The sequence below is a fragment of the Natator depressus genome, chromosome 6 (genome assembly GCF_965152275.1).
Source record: "Natator depressus isolate rNatDep1 chromosome 6, rNatDep2.hap1, whole genome shotgun sequence".
NCBI lineage: Eukaryota > Metazoa > Chordata > Testudines > Cheloniidae > Natator > Natator depressus.
This window is the reverse complement of record NC_134239.1, coordinates 60,311,207-60,329,979: the sequence shown is the minus strand read 5'-3', so window position 1 is coordinate 60,329,979 and position 18,773 is coordinate 60,311,207. Positions and strand designations below refer to the sequence as shown.

The window sequence follows — 18,773 nt, the reverse complement described above, 5'->3', positions numbered from 1 at the left end:
ATTTTGTTTTGAGTTTAGGTGCTTTGCGTACCAGCAATTTGAGCACACACAGTTTCACTGTAAGTGGCTGGCCCACTGGGACTCTTTAGGGGCAGACATTAGCTGTTTATAGAGTCAGCGTTTCTGTGAAGTGACACTTCCCTCTTCTGTCCCTCCCCTTTCAGTTTAGGGTGTGTCTGTAACTGCCTTCCTCCTGATTTGGCTAGAGAACCATTAGGCTTGATTTGGAAAGTGATGGTTGAATATGGTTAAAAGTCACAGTTTCTTTCTTTGGAGGTTAAACAATTAATGTGGAAGACGCAGTGGGAAGAATCCTATAAACTAGGACAAATGTTCTCTCTAGTGCAGTTCTGGATCTAACCACTTTCACACCAAGGCAGAAAGGTCTACAATTGTAAACCTCTGTCTCGTGCTGCCCTGAGATGCCTGAGAATCTCTAAGGAGCTGCCTGTAGAACCAACAGTTTTGATGTGAAATTTTGTGTGTGAGAGAGGGGAAAGAAACCCTCCATATACAGCATGTCTAGCACACCTGCATTTCCTGCGTGGGCCACTGAGTCTGTGGAGAGAAGAGGTTAACATGATTTTCCCCTTTCTAAAAAAGAGTTTTGTAAATTTTTCCAAGGAAATAAGGTTGAGTTTGTCCATAAAACCAGTCTCAGCTGCACATCATGGGGAGTTGTGTTGGGTATTTTTGAATCACACACCCAGGAGAAAAAAAACAAAACAAAAACCCAAACAGAATTCAGTAAATGTACAATCTGATTGAACCATATGACAAAATCTTAGACAGAGAAAAATATTCAGACTATTATTTGGAATTCAGTTGGACCACTTGCAGCTCTTCTCAACTTCTGTCATTTACACTGTCCAAATAGCTTTGTAGCTCTTTTCTTGCTGCAGTAATTTTATCTAGATTTGCCAAGCCAAGGGGTAGGGTGGGGCAATTCTCCCTTTAATGTCAATGACATATTTGATTTATGTGTTTGCTGAACACTTGCTTGAGGTTGGAAGATAGTCTTGGATGACCTACTGAAGCTCAGGGCATGTAGGAAAGGAGACCAACTTCAAAGCACAATCAGTTCCTAGCAAACCTTCCTGTCACCTTCCTCAAAGAGCATGGAATTCTCATAATACACATGAGTTAAAATCTCTAAAAAGTAACATGTGCTGCTCTTTTGTTTCCTGTCTGGAAAAAGCTTTCAGATCAATAAAAAGAAAAAAGAAAAGGAGTACTTGTGGCACCTTAGAGACTAACCAGTTTATTTGAGCATGAGCTTTCGTGAGCTACAGCTCACTTCATCGGATGCATAGCATATCGTGGAAACTGCAGAAGACATTATATACACACAGAGACCATGAAACAAAACTTCCTCCCACCCCACTGTCCTGCTGTTGGACAGTGGGGTGGGAGGAAGTTTTGTTTCATGGTCTCTGTGTGTATATAATGTCTTCTGCAGTTTCCACGATATGCTATGCATCCGATGAAGTGAGCTGTAGCTCACGAAAGCTCATGCTCAAATAAACTGGTTAGTCTCTAAGGTGCCACAAGTACTCCTTTTCTTTTTTCTTTTTACGAATACAGACTAACATGGCTGTTACTCTGAAACCTTTCAGATCAATGTGCATCCTAGAAGTAGTAATGGCTTAAACTACCTGGTAAATGTGTGCCTGGTTGGGGGGTTCCAGAAGAGGGCAGGCTACCCCAAAGTGTGTGGTGGTGGGGAGGCCAAGAGACCATAGGAACACATGCTGGTGTCAATGGGAGAAGGAGGCTCAGAGAAAGCTCATCTCTCTTCCTGATGATAGACAAAAATATAAGTTTAATGAAACCTAAAGTAGAAACTAAACGGTGATTTAAGGAGGGATCTTTGAGATGAATTCTATGAAGGATAGATAAAACATTCAGTCTTACTATGACAGAGTTCATCAAGGAAAAGGAGAGAGAAAACAGAAATTGTCATCAATTTATTATTGATCTTCACATATTAGTCATCCCATCCATACAGCTGAGAGAATCTACTTAGATACGTTGGTGATAGGAAGTTCCATTTTAAGGTCCTTGTGAGGAGCAGACTGGCATGGGATGCAAGAATTAATATGATATTTTTTCTTTGTCCAAGGGGGCAGTGACCAGGAAGGCCAATAAACCACAAGGCAGAGAATCTAAGGCCAAAATTTTCAAAATAGGATATCTAAAATCAAGGCATCTAAATTCATAAATAAATAAACCTACATAAAAGAAGCCTGATTTTTAGAGGCACTGAGCACCCACAGCTCCCACTGGAGACAATTAGATTTCTGAGTGATAATCATGTCACGTTTAGTGAGGTGTCTAATTTTTAATTACCCAAATTTTTCTAGTCCTGGTGGTTTTTTAAACTTTTTAGACTTTAAAATCATATTATTCTGATTACTCTCTTGCCTGTTTATTCCCACTTCATTTCTGAATTGGATTTCAATTGGCTGTATCACAAAACTCTGTGCAGCTAGAACCAATGCTGACTGGCTTAATAATTGTACTGAATTTATAATACTAGCTTTCAAATAGGAGAAATCGTTAATTTTTTTTACCTCTAGGAGTTTGAGAGACTACTGGCTGCTAAAAATTATACTGAAATGGGGGAATATGGAAAATTTGCTACTTGATGATTTTCTTTCTGGAACTGACCTCTTCTCCCATCAGACATTTGCCCTGTGCCTTTCTGATACTGATTGCAGCACAGACTTCATGTGACTCTGGAGTTCTCTTGTGAGGGAGGCCTTGGGGAAGAGGGCAGTCTCAGAACAGAAGTCACCAGGTAACACATTTTCTCTGTGTTCCCACCTCACTCCCAAATTTGGGGAATCACTAGTAGTAAGGAACAAATATTAGGGAAGGAGAAGCAAGTAGGAAAGAAGAAAGTTCTCTCCCTTATCTAAAACTGGTAGTATTTATCTATTTTGGGACCACTGCTTGGCCTTCCTGCCAAGGGATGCTTCTTCAGAGATATGAATGTGAAGTTGGTTATACTTTATAAAACTTTTTACGGATGACAGGTGGCAGCTTTACAGATTTCCTCTGTGGTGGCTGAGGCCCTTTCTGTACAGGATGCTGCTGTGGAATGTGTTGAATGACCCGTTCTGGAACTTGTTTATGTGTGGCTGAATATGTTTCAATGATACAGCACTTGATCCATCTAGCTGTGGAGGACTGGAATGCTTTCAGACTCAGGTAGTTGGGGTGAAAGGAAACACACAGATGTTTTCCTAAATGATCTGTATTACAAAGGTTAATGTTTTAACTGCACTTTGCATAACTAGCATGTACAATTCTTTTTCTTTTGTGTGTTGAAGTTTCTGTCAAAAAAAGTAAGAATTATTTCTTATGATTTATGAGTGGGGGGAGAGTCAGTGGTGGTTACAAATGACTAAGAAGCAGCACTAAGGCTCATGTCTTCTAAGAGGAGAGATTTCAGAAATTCTTACTGACATGACTGTATCCAGGCTGCATGTATATGGAAACAAAATACAGTGAGTTAAGTTGTAGAGACAGTGGAAGCTAGAACATCAGTTCAGAACATTATCAGCCTCTTGAGCTTTAATACAGACCAGACTCCTGTTTTTTTCCCCACTATGAAGAAAATATAGAGTACAACACTCAGCACCTTTTCTCTTGAGGGATTGTTACCATCATTAAGCTGTTGGAGGTGTGAGAAATCAGGATTACTTGATGTTTCTGATCACTTGTAGTTGGAGAGGGCATGAAGAAAGGATGTGGAGGAGAAACCAAGAGGACCAAAGAGTATCCATGCTGTCCTCTGTCCTGTACCCACAGATCTGAAATCTGAGAAGTGGTATATACTGCCCTGTAGGCCTATTTCTGGATGGAGGCAGGTTCCGTTGCAGTCATACTGATCTGGAAGGAAGGGTTAGACTCATTGTGATCTGGGCTTCCCTTCAGTGTTTTGGGACTAGGTCTTACCCGTCAAATAAGAGGAGTCCCTTTTCTGGTACCTCTGTTTGTGGGTACAAGTGACTATAGGTACAGCTTCTGTCCTGTATAAGAGACTACTGTCCTTCTTGACTTTTGCTTTTCCTGGTTGTTAGCTACCACTTTATCAAGCTTTTCCTGAACAGTCGTGCCTGAGAATTTTGAGGCATAGAAGATTTGCTTTGAATAAATTATCCACTGGCCAACAAGTTAGTTCTATGGATTCTCTAAGGCCATGGCAGCAATCTGTCTGTCTCTTTAGCATTGTTTTTTATTCAGTTGTGGCTTTTTAAGGCATCTCATTAGAACATTCTAACAGGTGGTGCTAACAAAGTACATGGTGCCAGTGAGGCTTTGAAGGACACTGAAGAAGCTTTGAAGTCCCTTCCAAGGTTCAATTCTATCTTTCTATCCTCTTTATCCTTTGGGAAGAAATCGCCCTCTATAGGAATTGCCACGTCCTTTTCCAGAAGTGCCACTGCTGCATTGATCTTGGAGAAAAAAAGACTTTGGGTTCTAGGACGCCTGTAACATTTCAGTGCTCTGCCATCTCACCCTTTCCCCTTTGTTGTGAGTTTCACACTCCTCCCTACTGCCTTCTTGGAAGGAGTAAATCAATGAGGAAAGGCAAATTCTGTTTTAGTTTTCAATGGGAAATACTTCTCCCATGTGTTAACCTGTTCATCTTCTTGTTCTGACAGACTCCTAATGGCAGCCATCACCTTGTTTTCCCCAGGTACTCCCCATGTTTTCAAACAAATCTGGGGGGGGAAGGTGGAAGAGAGAACCTCTCCTGCTTCTCTAGCTTGGTTTTATCATAATCCAAAGCTAAGAGTACCCTTTTCTTCAGGTGAGGAGATAAATCTAATGACAGGAGATGAGGGTCTGGAATACTTTCTGACTTTTTCCTGTTCTTTTACCTTTTTTTTTTTTTTGAGGTGGTGGTCATCAGTCCTTTGAGCAGTTGCTTCACTTTTGGATCTTAGTCATCTTGGGTGGGAGGGAGCTCCTAAGCCACAGTACACATCGACAAATACACAAGTAGAGAGGAGGAAGCACAGAGGGGCAGCCCAAGGACTCCAGAGCTTCTTTTTGGGAATAAGGAGAGTCAGAAAAGATACTAGATTCTTTCCCAAGTGACTCAATTACCTACTTAAAAACCTGGGCTGCGACCCTGGAACTTTCCCCTTGGATTGAATTGGATTGAGGGTAGGTGAGTTTGGGGAGATTTTTTAATTTAATTCTGAAGAGTGTACAGTCAGCGAAGACAGTCAGTTCCGAAAAGACTTGGCTGTTTGGGGAGGGATGCATAAGCCCTACCAAGTCAAGTCTAGATGCTAAGCTCCTTCCCCTGGTCACAGCAAGGGGAGCACAGGCTGGAAGGAATTATGGCAGACATCCTCCTTTGTAGATCCTGACAAGGCCTCCTTGTGCTGTTTGCATTCCTCTGCCATGACGAGGGAGGAGAAAACAAACAAGGGAAGGAGCATGGCAGGGCTTCCCATTTGGGGACCAAAATCCCTAAAATTTCAGTCACCTAAGGGAGAGAGGACAGAGAGGGGGGAAGGATTTTGATCACTGCAGCTCCAAATTTTGATTTAAAAACTAGGATTGCAATAGAAAAGTGGGATCACTGAGCAGCCAGTCTGCACTGTTAAAGGCAGAGAATCTAGCAGAAGGGATGTGGACAAGGCTGAAAAGCCCTGTGGCATTTTCACAAAGAGAAGTGTAGCCCAAATATCTCAGGTTGGGGGAGAGGTCAGAATGTAAAGGCAAGATATTAATTGGAATGATGTTTTAAAAATGAGTGTCATCTAATTTATTAAATTATTTTCAATATTTGCGTGGCTCTTGAATGTTAATTAAGGAAAACATCTCAGGATAAGAAAAAAATATAGAAAGTTTATATTTATCTCCAAACTGTAATTTCCTCTCGCAGCAAAGTCTGAGAGGCTATTCATTGTAGTTGACATTGTAAGAATTTCCTGTTCCTGCAGAAAGAAAGTACTATGACAAAGTTATTTGGACAAAAGTTTAACAAAGTCCACCGAATACTACTGCTATGTTGTTTTTCTTGAGCTTGGAAATGGGAACTGCTTGTGATGTCAGCAGCAGTCTAGACACCAGGGATCTACTAGATAGTGCTGGGAATGGGAACCACCAAAGAGAGAAAAATTAACTTTTTTTTTAGTCTGGTGAAACACTGAGTTATGCATAACTAATATTAAACACAACCAAATTTATTTAAAAATACCTTAATACATTACATGATATACATGCTGTAGTGTCCAATGTTTGGGATTTTCCAGGGGACTGCAAGACTTCAGGGAGAACAATACAAATGCTTACCGCATCCGTGAACTTTTCTGAACACTAGTCCTGGACAAGTGATCAGAAATGAAGTGTTTCAATCTTGTAGTCCCAGCATGACCACCCACTTGTATCCACCCACTAGCAGTCACAAACCTCAGCACCATTCACACAGACCACCCACAAGCACCCAGAGCCAGCATTTAAGGCAGGGGTCTGCCTGCACTGGTGATGGGGAAGAGGGAGTAGCGAGGGTATCAGCCAGTACTAAGAAGGAGGCATGCACCTGTGCTTGATTTCCAAGAGCACACCTTTCCTACAGCATTACACAAGTCCTTGAATTATTTTTCTTTCCAACTGCTAGCCAAAGGACTATCTCCTTGGGATCTCCTTGTCTACTGTATAGATAGCAGCAAACTCGTTTCCCATTGGCTCCCAGGAGGTGAACTTCCTTTTTTGCAGGCCACTTTTTGGTTTCTTTTTTTTCCTCATTCCCTGCTAGTAAAATAAGAACTTTTGAAGACCCTCCTCTGCCCATCCCCTCCTTGACAGATAGTGTCTTGGCATCCCCCTTCCCCTCATGTGCCTAACTGATCTAAATAATTGTGAAAGAGCTTTGTCCAAACTCTCAGGCCTAATCATTCCTCCTCTCTCTGCAGCCCTCAGAAGACGTGGTATCCTATGAGTCAGACCTCTACCGTCAGCCCCATGACTATTACCAATATCTCAACAGTGATGGAGAGAGTCACGGTGGTAAGTTTGAAAAAATCTCCCTGAAACATGCTACATTTTAGGATCCTGGAGAAGACAGATTTAGGGCATTCTGGGAGGAAGCAAAGATGCCATTTATGGTATATGGAGTAAATACATGTATTTTTGAATTAGTAACAATATTTATTCATCTAACACAATGACACTGTTGCAGCCTACCAACTATATCATATGCTTCTATAAAATAACTTCAAAAGGCATTGAAATCATACATAAAGCTTCTAGGAGGTCTAGAATGTTGCAGCCAGACTATATTCTTGCCTCAGAAGGTGGAAATACAACACCTTTATCCTTCATTGTCTCCATTGCCTTCCTATCTATCTCTCAATCCAAATCACTCATTCACCTAGTTTCAGAATGCTCCATGGACATGGATTTGTTCTACCCTACTTCTCTGACCTCACTTCCATCTCTACTTCTCCTCTGACTTCAATTTTAACTATTCAGTTTGCTTCTTCAATCTCAAATGTATTTCTCTGAGCTCTTGACCACCTTCAATCCCACATAACCCACTCTTCTATCTTGACCTTTCCGGGGTGCTGTCCCACCTACCTGAAACTTTCACCCTCCCCCAGACCCTGAGAAACTGCCTCTCTTTAAATCTGTTTACACCTGCCTTTTCTCATTATCTTACAACTGATTGTATGTAAACTGGTTTACTTTGAAACATAAGTTAGTCTGTTGTTTCAACTTATACATGTGATATCCAATTAATGTTGAATTAGAGCTGTTGTGTTCCCGTAGCTTGGAGGGCCCGTTGGTGTTTTGGCTAGGATTTAATTTGGTGGATTCCTATATTTTAAAAATCCTATTAGAATTAATTCTGGGCTTTGCTCTGGTGGATGTAAGATCTCCTTAGTGTTCGAGCTGAGCCAAGTCTGGACTCTTTTGACATCATTAATGTGATAAATGCAGGAAACAGTTCAGTCTGTATCATCTGAAAGTGTGACCATTTTCCTAGTTGCAGTGATCACTAACTGAGCACATCTCTGCTGATCCTTCATTACTATATGAAACAAACCACAATTAATAATTAATACAAAATATTTCCTTTTCGATAGTTAATTTGTGAAGTATTTTCAAATGTTCTGGGGACACTGAGCTCAATACGCACTCTGAAGTGAGACCACCCCTCACTGAGTGATCCACATCTCCTTCTGCAGCACAGCATCCCACCAGCACCATGCTGGGACATCAGAGTTAGTACTGACTCAAAGAGAAAAGCATCCGCTACTGTACCACTCATAGCAGTTCCTCAGATTTCCCTGGAAGGTTCCCATCCACGTAGTAATCAGGGCCATCCCTACTTAGTTTAAGAGATCTAACAAATTCACAGCATAATGTACTATGGCTAATAAGAGAGATGGCACAGGGCAGCAAGTTTCTGAAGAGGCTTGGCTCATACCTGGGACGTTTAATTAAAAAAAAAAAAACCTACCAACATCTGCTCTTGACATTACATTCACAGACCAGATATGAAATTTCTAATTGCACACTAAATAAGGGACAGAGTAAGGGAGTAATCCTATCTTGACCCAACTACTACTGTCACCTTTGTGAAGTCATATTGGTCAAAATAATCAAATTTGAATGCCTAAAGAAAGGCACTTAAATCCAGAGATGCAAATTCAGGTGTTTTACTTTATACACCCAAATTTGAAAATGTTGACTTTAACTGCTCTGCCTCAGTTTTCACATCTGCAAAATGGGGATTATACTCATCTATCTAACAGAGTGGTTGTGACAGTTAAGTAGTTAATATTTTAAAAGTCCTAACACTCAACAGAATGCATGCACATGTGTATGTGCCCACACCGCCCCCGCCATACATCCACTCCTTCCAACCTTGGCTCCAATTCTGCATATCGCTTAAGCACATCTTTAACTTGAAGAATGTGCTCAAGTCTAACTGAAAATCAACAAGATTTAAGTACATATGTAAGTGCTTTGCTGAATCAGGGCCCTAAGGACAGGCCCCCAGTTTATATGGACATTTGCCCCTTGCTAAACTTTTCTAAATGTTAGCAACAATGCAAAATCTCCAACACACGGAGCTGGGTTTCAGTTCTCTTACTAGAGATGGTTAGGCGGGAACAATACCTCACAATCGCAACACACATTTCACATAAATTATTTTTTATTTGTATTATGGTAGCACCGGTAATTTGCCACACATTGTGAGGAGGGATATGAAGGAGCACAGGAAAGAGACTTTACAACCTATTTTAAAGGGTATGTTCTATGTGGGCTTGGCTACACTTACATTTTATAGCGCTCTAACTTGCTGGCTCAGGGGTGTGAAAAATCACCCCCCTGAATGCAGCAAGTCAGAGTGGTTTAAAGTGCTAGTGTAAACAGGCTCCGAGCACTGGGAGCCGCGCTCCCAGCGCTCTGAGCTAATCCCCTTGTGGAGGTGGATTACCAGGAGCACTGGGAGAGCTCTCTCCCAGCGCTCGCGCATGACCACACTCACACTTCAAAGCGCTGCTGCAGGAGCTCTCCTGCGACAGCCCTTTGAAGTTTCCAATGTAGTCATGCCCACATGTAAGGAGTGTTGTGGAGGAAAGTACAAAGATGGTTGTGGGATAAATGGACAAACAAGGAGTCAGGGCTGGTGGTATTGATGGAGTAAAAGGGGTGTAAACATGATAAAATACAAGAACAGATTAGTAGCGAGGGGCAGAGTTGTGAAGGGTTCATTAAGGTTAAGATGTATTCCAAAAATATATCACAAGGCTTTTTCAAAATCCTCAGGACAGCCCTGGTGTGATTATGGTAAGCAGCAAACCTCTAAAGTTGGGGCTATAGCAAAATAATTATTAATTATTTTTACTAATACTTTAGTAAGCCAGTAAATATTGTGTAGCACATTTTGTAAGACTGATGCAGTCTTAGGGTATGTCTACACTTCGAGCTGGGGGTGTGATGCCCAGCTCAAGGAGACATATACTAGTTCTCATTGAGCTAGCATGCTAAAAATAGAGCATAGCCACACCTACAGCATAGTCATAGCATACCATATATATCTAGAATCTTGGAAGGGCATGTATGAGGGATGGCTAGCCTATCCTGTTGCTCACACCACTCTGGCTACCCTATTTTTAGTGCACTAGCTCAATGAGAGCTAGCATGGGTATGCCTCCTCAAGCTCGGTATCACCCTCCCCAGCTCGAAGTGCAGACATATCCTTTTTAATACGAGACTTCAGTGTAGGAGACTTCACTCTCCTGTAGCTCTGTCTCTGTGATTAATTTGTTGCTGAGCAGAGGGGAGACCACCAAGTTTGTGTGAGAGAATTAAACCGTTGTCAATGCTAATGATTTCATATTTTATTGCCATTTCATGTTATTCTGCGTTTTTCTTAAAGCGCCAGGTCCTGGAATAATTTGATTACATAAGAATCTCCCTTTCATTTTAAAAAAAATTTATAGCCCTCATAGTTGCAGAGAAAAGCAAACATGAGTCCTAATAGTTCAAGACCCAGAAGACAATTAATAAAAACAAAACCATATATTAGGTCTGTCAATTAATCACAGTTAACTCACACGATTAACTAAAAATATTAATTGCGATTAAAAAAATTAATCATGATTACTCGCAGATTTAATCACACTATTAAACAACAGAATACCAAATTAAATTTATTAAATATTTTGGATGTTTTTCTACATTTTCATATATATTGTATTCTGTGTTGTAATTGAAATCAAATTGTATATTATTTTTTATTACAAATATTTGCACTGTAAAAATGATAAAAAAAAGAAATAGTATTTTTCAATTCACCTCGTACAAGTACTATAGTACTCTCTCTTTGTTGTGAAAGTGCAATTTTCCAATGTAGATTTCTTTGTTTGTTACATAACTGCACTCAAAAACAAAACAAAGTAAAACTTCAGAGACCACAAGTCCACTCAGTCCTACTTCCTGTTCAGCCAATCACTAAGACAAAAACAGTTTGTTTGCATTTACAGGAGATAATGCTGCCCTCGTCTTATTTACAATGTCATTAGAAAGCGAGAACAGGCATTTTCATGGCACTTTTGTAGCCAGCATTGCAAGGTATTTATGTTCCAGATATGCAAACATTCATGTGCCCCTTCATGCTTCAGCCGCCATTCCAGAGGACATGCTTCCATGCTGATGACGCTTGTTAAAAGAATAATGTTTTAATTAAATTTGTTACTGAACTCCTTGCGGGGGGGACTGTATGTCCCCTGCTGTTTTACCCGCATTCTGCCATATATTTCATGTTATAGCAGTCTCGGATAATGACCCAGCACATGTTGTTCATTTTAAGGACACTTTCACTGCAGATTTGACAAAACGCGAAGAAGGTACCAGTGTGAGATTTCTAAAGATAGCTACAGCACTCAAACCAACGTTTAAGAAGCTGAAGTGCTGTCCAAAATCTGAGAGGGACGAGGTGTGGAGCATGCTTTCAGAAGTCTTAAAAGAGCAACACTCCGATGCGGAAACTACAGAACCCAAACCGCCAAAAAAGAAAATCAACCTTCTGCTGGTGGCATATAACTCAGATAATGAAAATGACCATGTGGCAGTCCGCACTGTTGTGTATGGTTATCGAGCAGACCCTGTCATCAACATGGATGTATGTCCACTGGAATGGTGGTTGAAGCATGAAGGGACATATGAATCTTTAGCACATCTGGCTCGTAAATATCTTGCGACGCTGGCTACAACAGTGCCATCAGAACACTTGTTTCAGGTAACATTGTAAACAAGAGGCGGGTAGCATTATCTCCTGCAAATGTAAACAAACTTGTTTGTCTGAGTGATTGGCTGACCAAGAAGTAGGACTGAGTGGAATTGCGGGCTCTAAAATTTTACATTGTTTTATTTTTGGATTCCGTTTTTTTTGTCCATAATTCTACATTTGTAAGTTCTACTTTCATGATAAAGAGATTGCATTACAGTATTTGTATTAGGTGAACTGAAAAATACTATTTTTTTTTACAGTGCAAATACTTGTAATCAAAAATAAATATAAAGTGAGCACTGTACACTTTGTATTCTGTGTTGTAACTGAAATCAATATATTTGAAAATGTAGAAAACATCCAAAAATATTTAAATAAATGGTATTCTATTATTGTTTAACAGTGCGATTAATCATGATTAATTTTTTTAATCGTTTGACAGCCCTAATATATATATAACATAACACATCTGTTAATGAAGGGGGTCACTGTGTTTTACCCCTATCAAAAAACAAATAAGCAAAAAAATAAAAGTAAAGGAAATGAGGGAATATATAAAAATAAAATCTCATGATTTGGGAGGGCTGACTTATGATTTTTGAATGCTTGGCATTACTGAAATGATCAGATTTGTTAATTAGTAAAGTGAGAAGTAATGAGATTATATATAATTATAGACAAGGCGGCATTACTTGGGCAACATGGCATTTCTCTGAGAAGGGAATGATTCTGCAGAGAATCAGAAGTACATTTTGCAGAGCCGCTCAGTATTTTCCCTCATTTCTTTATTTTTACTTTTTTGTTCATTTGTTTTTTGATAGGGGTAAAACACAGTGACCCCTCTTCATTAACAGATACTTTTCTATAGCCCACTTTCCATCCTCCTAGTTGTCTAGCTAGTATTCACCCAGCAAAGGCAAGAGAACATCAACTCCTCTGGGATGAAGGATGCTAGAGAGGTTCAGCTATGTTTTCTAATCCTGGACTAAAGCCATCATATCTGCTTTGGATATCAAAGCCTTTAGATTAGGGCTGTCAAGCGATTAAAAAAAATAATCGCGATTAATTGCGCTGTTAAACAAGAATAGAATACCATTTATTTAAAATATTTTTTGGATATTTATTACATTTTCAAATATATTAATTTGAATTACAACACAGAATACAAAGTGTACAGTGCTCACTTTATATTTATGTGTATTACAAATATTTGCACTGTAAAAAATGTATTTTTCAATTCACCTCATACAAGTACTGCACTGCAATCGCTTTATGATGAAAGTTGAACTTACAAATGTAGAATTATGTACAAAAAAAACGGCATTCAAAAATAAAACAATGTAAAACTTTAGAGCCCGCAATTCCACTCAGTCCTACTTCTTGGTCAGCCAATCACTCAGACAAACAAGGTTGATCACAATTTGCAGGAGATAATACTATCTGCTTCTTGTTTCCAATGTCACCTGAAAGTGAGAAAAGGTGTTCGCATGGCACTGTGTAGCTGGCGTTGCAAGGTATTTACGTTCCAGATGCGCTAAAGATTCATATGTCCCTCATGCTTCAACCACCATTCCAGAGGACGTGTCCATGCTGATAATGGGTTCTGCTTCATAACGATCCAAAGCAGTGCAGACTGACGCATGTTCATTTTCATCATCTGAGTCAGATGTCACCAGCAGGAGGTTGATTTTCTTTTTTGGTGGTTCGGGTTCTGTAATTTCCTCATCAGAGTGTTGCTCTTTTAAGACTTCTAAAAGCATGCTCCACACCTTGTCCCTCTCAGATTTTGGACGGCACTTCAGATTCTTAAACCTTGGGTCGAGTGCTGTAGCTATTATTAGAAATCTCACATTGGTATTTTCTTTGCGTTTTGTCAAATCTGTTGTGAAAGAATTCTTAAAAAGAACATGTGCTGGGTCATCATCCGAGACTGCTGTAACATGAAATATATGCAGAATGCAGTTAAAACAGAGCAGGAGACATACAATTCTCCCTCCAAGGAGTACAGTCACAAATTTAATTGATGCATTATTTTTTTAAAGAGCATCATCAGCATGGAAGCATGTCCTCTGGAATGGTGGCCGAAGCATGAAGGGGCATATGAATGTTTAGCATATCTGGCATGTAAATACCTTGCAATGCCGGCTACAAAAGTGCCCTGCGAACGCCTGTTTTCACTTTTAGGTGACAATGTAAATAAGAAGCAGGCAGCAGTATCTCCTGTCAATGTAAACAAACTTGTTTGTCATAGCAATTGGCAGAATAAGAAGTAGGACTGAGTGGACTTATAGGCTCTCAAGTTTTACAATATTTTGTTTTTGAGTGCAGTTATGTAACCAAAAAAATCTGCATTTGTAAGTTACACTTTCACGATAAAGAGATTGCATTACAATACTTGTATGAGGTGAATTGAAAAATACTATTTCTTTTGTTTATCATTTTTACAGTGCATATATTTGTAATAAAAATAATAATATAAAGTGAGCACTGTGCACTTTGTATTCTGTGTTGTAATTTAAATCAATATCAAAAATGTAGCAAAACATCCAAAAATATTTAATAAATTTCAACTGGTATTCTATTGTTATAAGTGTGATTAATCGCGATTAATTTTTTTGAGTTAATCGTGTGAGCTAACTGTGATTAATTGACAGCCCTACTTTAGATCAATTATTGCATCCCAGTAGGCCAACATCCTCTATGTGTATAAAGACAATGAGTTCAGGGCTCATTACTGTCCTTCCTTTAACCTTTCACTACATAAAAGACCAAAACAAACATGGTCTCCATGTCTCTACAAAAGAGAATTTTCTCACATCCTCTTTCACTTCACATGAGATTTTTCAGAATGACTCCAGAGTACAAATACAGCTTGGCTTTTACTGACACTCTCCTTGAGCCACAAAGTACACACTTTCATTTCCGGGTGTTTCTCTCCTTTCTTCTCCCCTCTCTCCACCTTTGCATCTTTCTGAACAGTAGGGAACAACTACACCTCATTACCAACTTCAAACCAACAAAGAACTTATAAGAAAAAAAAGGTCCAACTTAAACTGATAATAGTAATGTCTGCAGAAATGGATATTTATAATTCCCCATCTTCTGCTGCACAGTGCTGACACCTGATGTGGTGCATCATACCTATCCACACTTGAATGCTCTGATGGTAGGGATACTTGGAGACAGACATGGGGATTTATCTTTCAATATCACGAAAATATATTGGATTAAGAAAGTTTTTCTGAAGAGCAGAATTGATTGATAAATAATTCACGAAAGAGAAATAGGAACTGTCTTCCCTTCACAAGGGTTGTTGCATATATGGGAGCAGTATTATGCATATGTGGGTAAAGTATTGTGTTACAGTAACTTATGACATGGTGTGGGTTTGTTACCTGTCAGTGTGGAAACTCCCGAGATGATGCATAATCATCATCATGTCTGAATTGCAGCTACTTTCTTATAGTACTTCAGTAACATGTGTTATGTTGTTGGTATCCTTTCGTCTCTGAGGAGACAGTGGGAATTGCAGCCTATGATGTACATGGTTTGCAATGTCTCATGTGACTGAATAGTCCAATCCAAGATTTGCATGATCTTTGGCAGTTATTGCAAATGTATGTATCTTGGTTGAGAGCTGCTTGCTTCCTAAAGGCTCTTTTCTCTTCAAGCTGTAATACCCAACTCCAGTCATGGACTTTGATGCCCTGATGGAGATGATGGCGCTACTTGTTACACAATTCAAATAAAAATGGAATTCATTCTTGAATAGGCCAGGTGACAGTGATTGGCAGGGGTGGGAATTAATAGCATTCTAAAAATTAATCTAGCTGTCAAGAAGAGCCTTAACAAGGAAGTTCTAGAGGTAGCAGAGGCTTTGACTCAAGTTCCAACAAATGAAGAGACATCCTGAAATACTGAAGAAACAATTGCTATGAAAAATAGCTATGGAAGGATTCAAGGAAGCCTGCTGGGAAGCATGCACAGTGTTCCTACTTAGGAATGAAGATTACAAGGCTGCTTATGTATTAAGCATAACTCGTTACCTCTTTGGTAGCCATGGTTACTGATGGTGGGAAGTTCCACAGATGAGGACATGATACTGAGGACACCCAGAGTTTCATCCTGCGGTCAGTTACAGCATCCTCTCTAATCTTAGTTGCTACATTGGGTTGCAGAGAGGTGGTCTTTGAAAAAAGCCAGCCGAAGCCTATTGAGGGGTTTTTAAAGATTAACACTAGGCCCCTCCAGCAGATCCAGAACAGGCTGAGAAGCCAGCACAGAGCACTGTTATACTATGCTCTCATCAGTTTGTCACCCAAAAGGTGGGCTGCTGCCTGCTGGATCAGTTGGAACATCCATGGTCAATCCTAGATAGAATGTGTTGTCACAGTCTAGACTGGTGAAACTGGTGAATGGATCATTGTAGCTAAGGCTGCATGTGAAAACAAAAGGCTCAATCTGCTAGCTAGACAAATAAGCCTCTTATATGATATCCCAAATCCTCCTATTGGAACATTCCACCTTAGGTAACCTATGGACTCACACTCTCACACAGCCCGTCATACCCTGGACTGGATTCTGATGTTAGATTTGAACATTAAAAAAATGGCAAGAACCACCCTATATCCTACTCAGACCACTTCCTCTTCCAAGAATAAATAAAACACTCTCACAAAGCAAGGCAAGAAACAACCACCCTCATGTTTCCCCTCTGAAAATTGCCAAATTCCAGACCTTGCTAATAGAAAAACAAAGAGCACAAAGAGTAGAATTAGTGAGGCACTACAACTACTCCTTGACTACATTGACTAGATTCCCAAACATCCCCTTCCACACATATTGACATGGATGACCTGTGACAGAAAAAGTAGAAAGGAAGAAAACAAGTATGGGTGGCCAAAAATCATTTGATACAAACAGACCCAGACAAATAATTTCTACAGACCTTTGCCACTGTCACAAAGGAGCCAAAGGGTATGTTTCCACTGCAATCACAGGGTGTGATTGCAGCTGAAGTAGACATACCTGAGCTAGCTTTAATCTAGCTAGCTTGGGTCCTGGAGCATGCTTGCCCCTTGAGTAATTAGCCAGGGTTCCAACTGGACTTCTACAGCTTGTGCTGAAGCATGTGCTGCTGAGGCTTCACTGCTTCCATACCCAAGCTAGCTCAGGTACATCTACTTGAGCTGCAATTGCACTGTGATTGCAATGTAGTCATACCCCCCAAAAAAACCCTACTTCTCCTCTGCCATATAGCAGCACATGTTGCTGTGAACACATCATCCTGGGGTTCTCATCTCTGCACCGGCTCCCCAGTGAATGCAGAATCCAATTCAAAGTTAGTGGTCTGATTTTGAAAGCTCTCCATGGGATTGACCCGAGCTACCAGAGAGAGCTAGGCTAAGTGACATTTAAAAGTATTTTGGAAGAGTACATGATAGCAGTCTGCAAATATGTGATGGGTGAGACAAATGATTAAAATGGTACAAGGGGCTAGAACAAGGAGTAAAGGGGTATAGATAAAAAAGGGAAAATTCAGGGTGAATATCAGGAAGGGCTTTTTGACAATTAGACGTATTAGATGGTGGAATACTGTCAAGGGACATGGTGGAAACCCCATCAATTCAGACAGTTCGTGCTAGATTTTAAAATCTGAGTACACGCAAATTTGTGCTGTGAGTGAAATGGAGCTTGCAAAGTCTCCAGCTGTCCCTTGGCAGATTCTAAATTATGCATTACCAATACAAAAGTTTGCACCCTGAAAATTTGGGGCAGCATAAACTGAACACTAATCCAAAACTGAGATCTGTGTTGACTTTAAGGACAAGATAAATAATGCAAGAAATAGTGTACTGGTTTTCTTAATCTTTTTAATTAAAAAAACCCCTTTTTGAATGTATCTGAATCTGTCACAGAAATTTCTAGTGTGCCACAGAATTTAGTAATGCCATGCTACAGAAATGAGGAGGGCTTGCCTCAGAATTTAGGCCCACTGTACAACAAAGTAAACAGGACTTACCAATAGCTCCTCCTCCCCCATCTCATCTTGTAAGATTCTGTATATGCCTTTGTGTGTGTGGCATACTGAGGCATGGTTCCATGCAGAATCTAGCAGTATACCATGTTCTTTCTGCCACATAGAGATGTGTTGGGGCCAAGTGGAAAATGGAAAAGATTATTTGTGGGGAGCAATCTGTAAATTTTTTCTTTCTCCTTCTCACCCCACAATGAGGAAGACTGTGATGACATTGAGAGGCAAGAAAAATTATTGGAACATACTAGCCCACGGGTGAAATTAAAAAAAATGTACTTGGCCCTAAAAGAAGCACCTTTACCTTTTGTCCAGAGAGCAAAGGGTCAGCATTTACCATTTCTGCAACATATAATATATTCCCTTTGAAACCTATTAGGTTCCTGTCTGATGGTATCATACTACTGAAAGTTGCCATAGGATGATTGGCCCCCATCAAGGCCATCTTGGAGATGAGGAGGCCTTGTTAACAGGCAAGATAATTCATGTAGAGTGTTATTTAGGGGTCTGATCACTACACGCCAAGGGGAGGAACAGGAAGCGAAAGGTTTGATGAATGCTGCATGTTACTTACCTCTATATTAACAGAGAATTGTTCTTATTTCCTTTAGACCATTACTGGGAGTATCACCCACACCACATGCACAGTGAGTTTGAGAGCTTCGGGGACAACCAGTTTACAGAACTCCAGAGCGTACAGCCTCCCCAGCTGCAACAGCTCTATCGGCACATGGAGTTTGAGCAGATGCATGTCCTAGACTCGGGGATCCCAACCACACATATTGGCCTCAACCACCAGGTATGGTTGTCACCTTTTGCACAGAATATAGGATGACAGTAAAGAGCATGGAACAAGAAGCATCAGAGACTGAGCAGTGTTTTGCCAAAGGTGTTAGTGAAATGCAGGGTACAAGTTATGGATCTTGACATAAAACTCCCCAAGGAAAGGGTTAAACAGAACGCCTG

General features: G+C 40.1%; 1 protein-coding gene across 1 annotated transcript in view; it reads left to right on the top strand.

The window, feature by feature from the left end:
* The window catches only part of SPI1 (Spi-1 proto-oncogene), a 29,295-nt gene that overhangs the window by 2,464 nt on the left and 8,058 nt on the right, over positions 1–18,773 (top strand). Inside the window, exons 2-3 of the mRNA XM_074957022.1 lie at positions 6,942–7,035; positions 18,419–18,606. Of these exons, the coding sequence (XP_074813123.1) occupies positions 6,942–7,035; positions 18,419–18,606 (282 nt within the window). The remainder of the gene's footprint in view (positions 1–6,941; positions 7,036–18,418; positions 18,607–18,773) is intronic.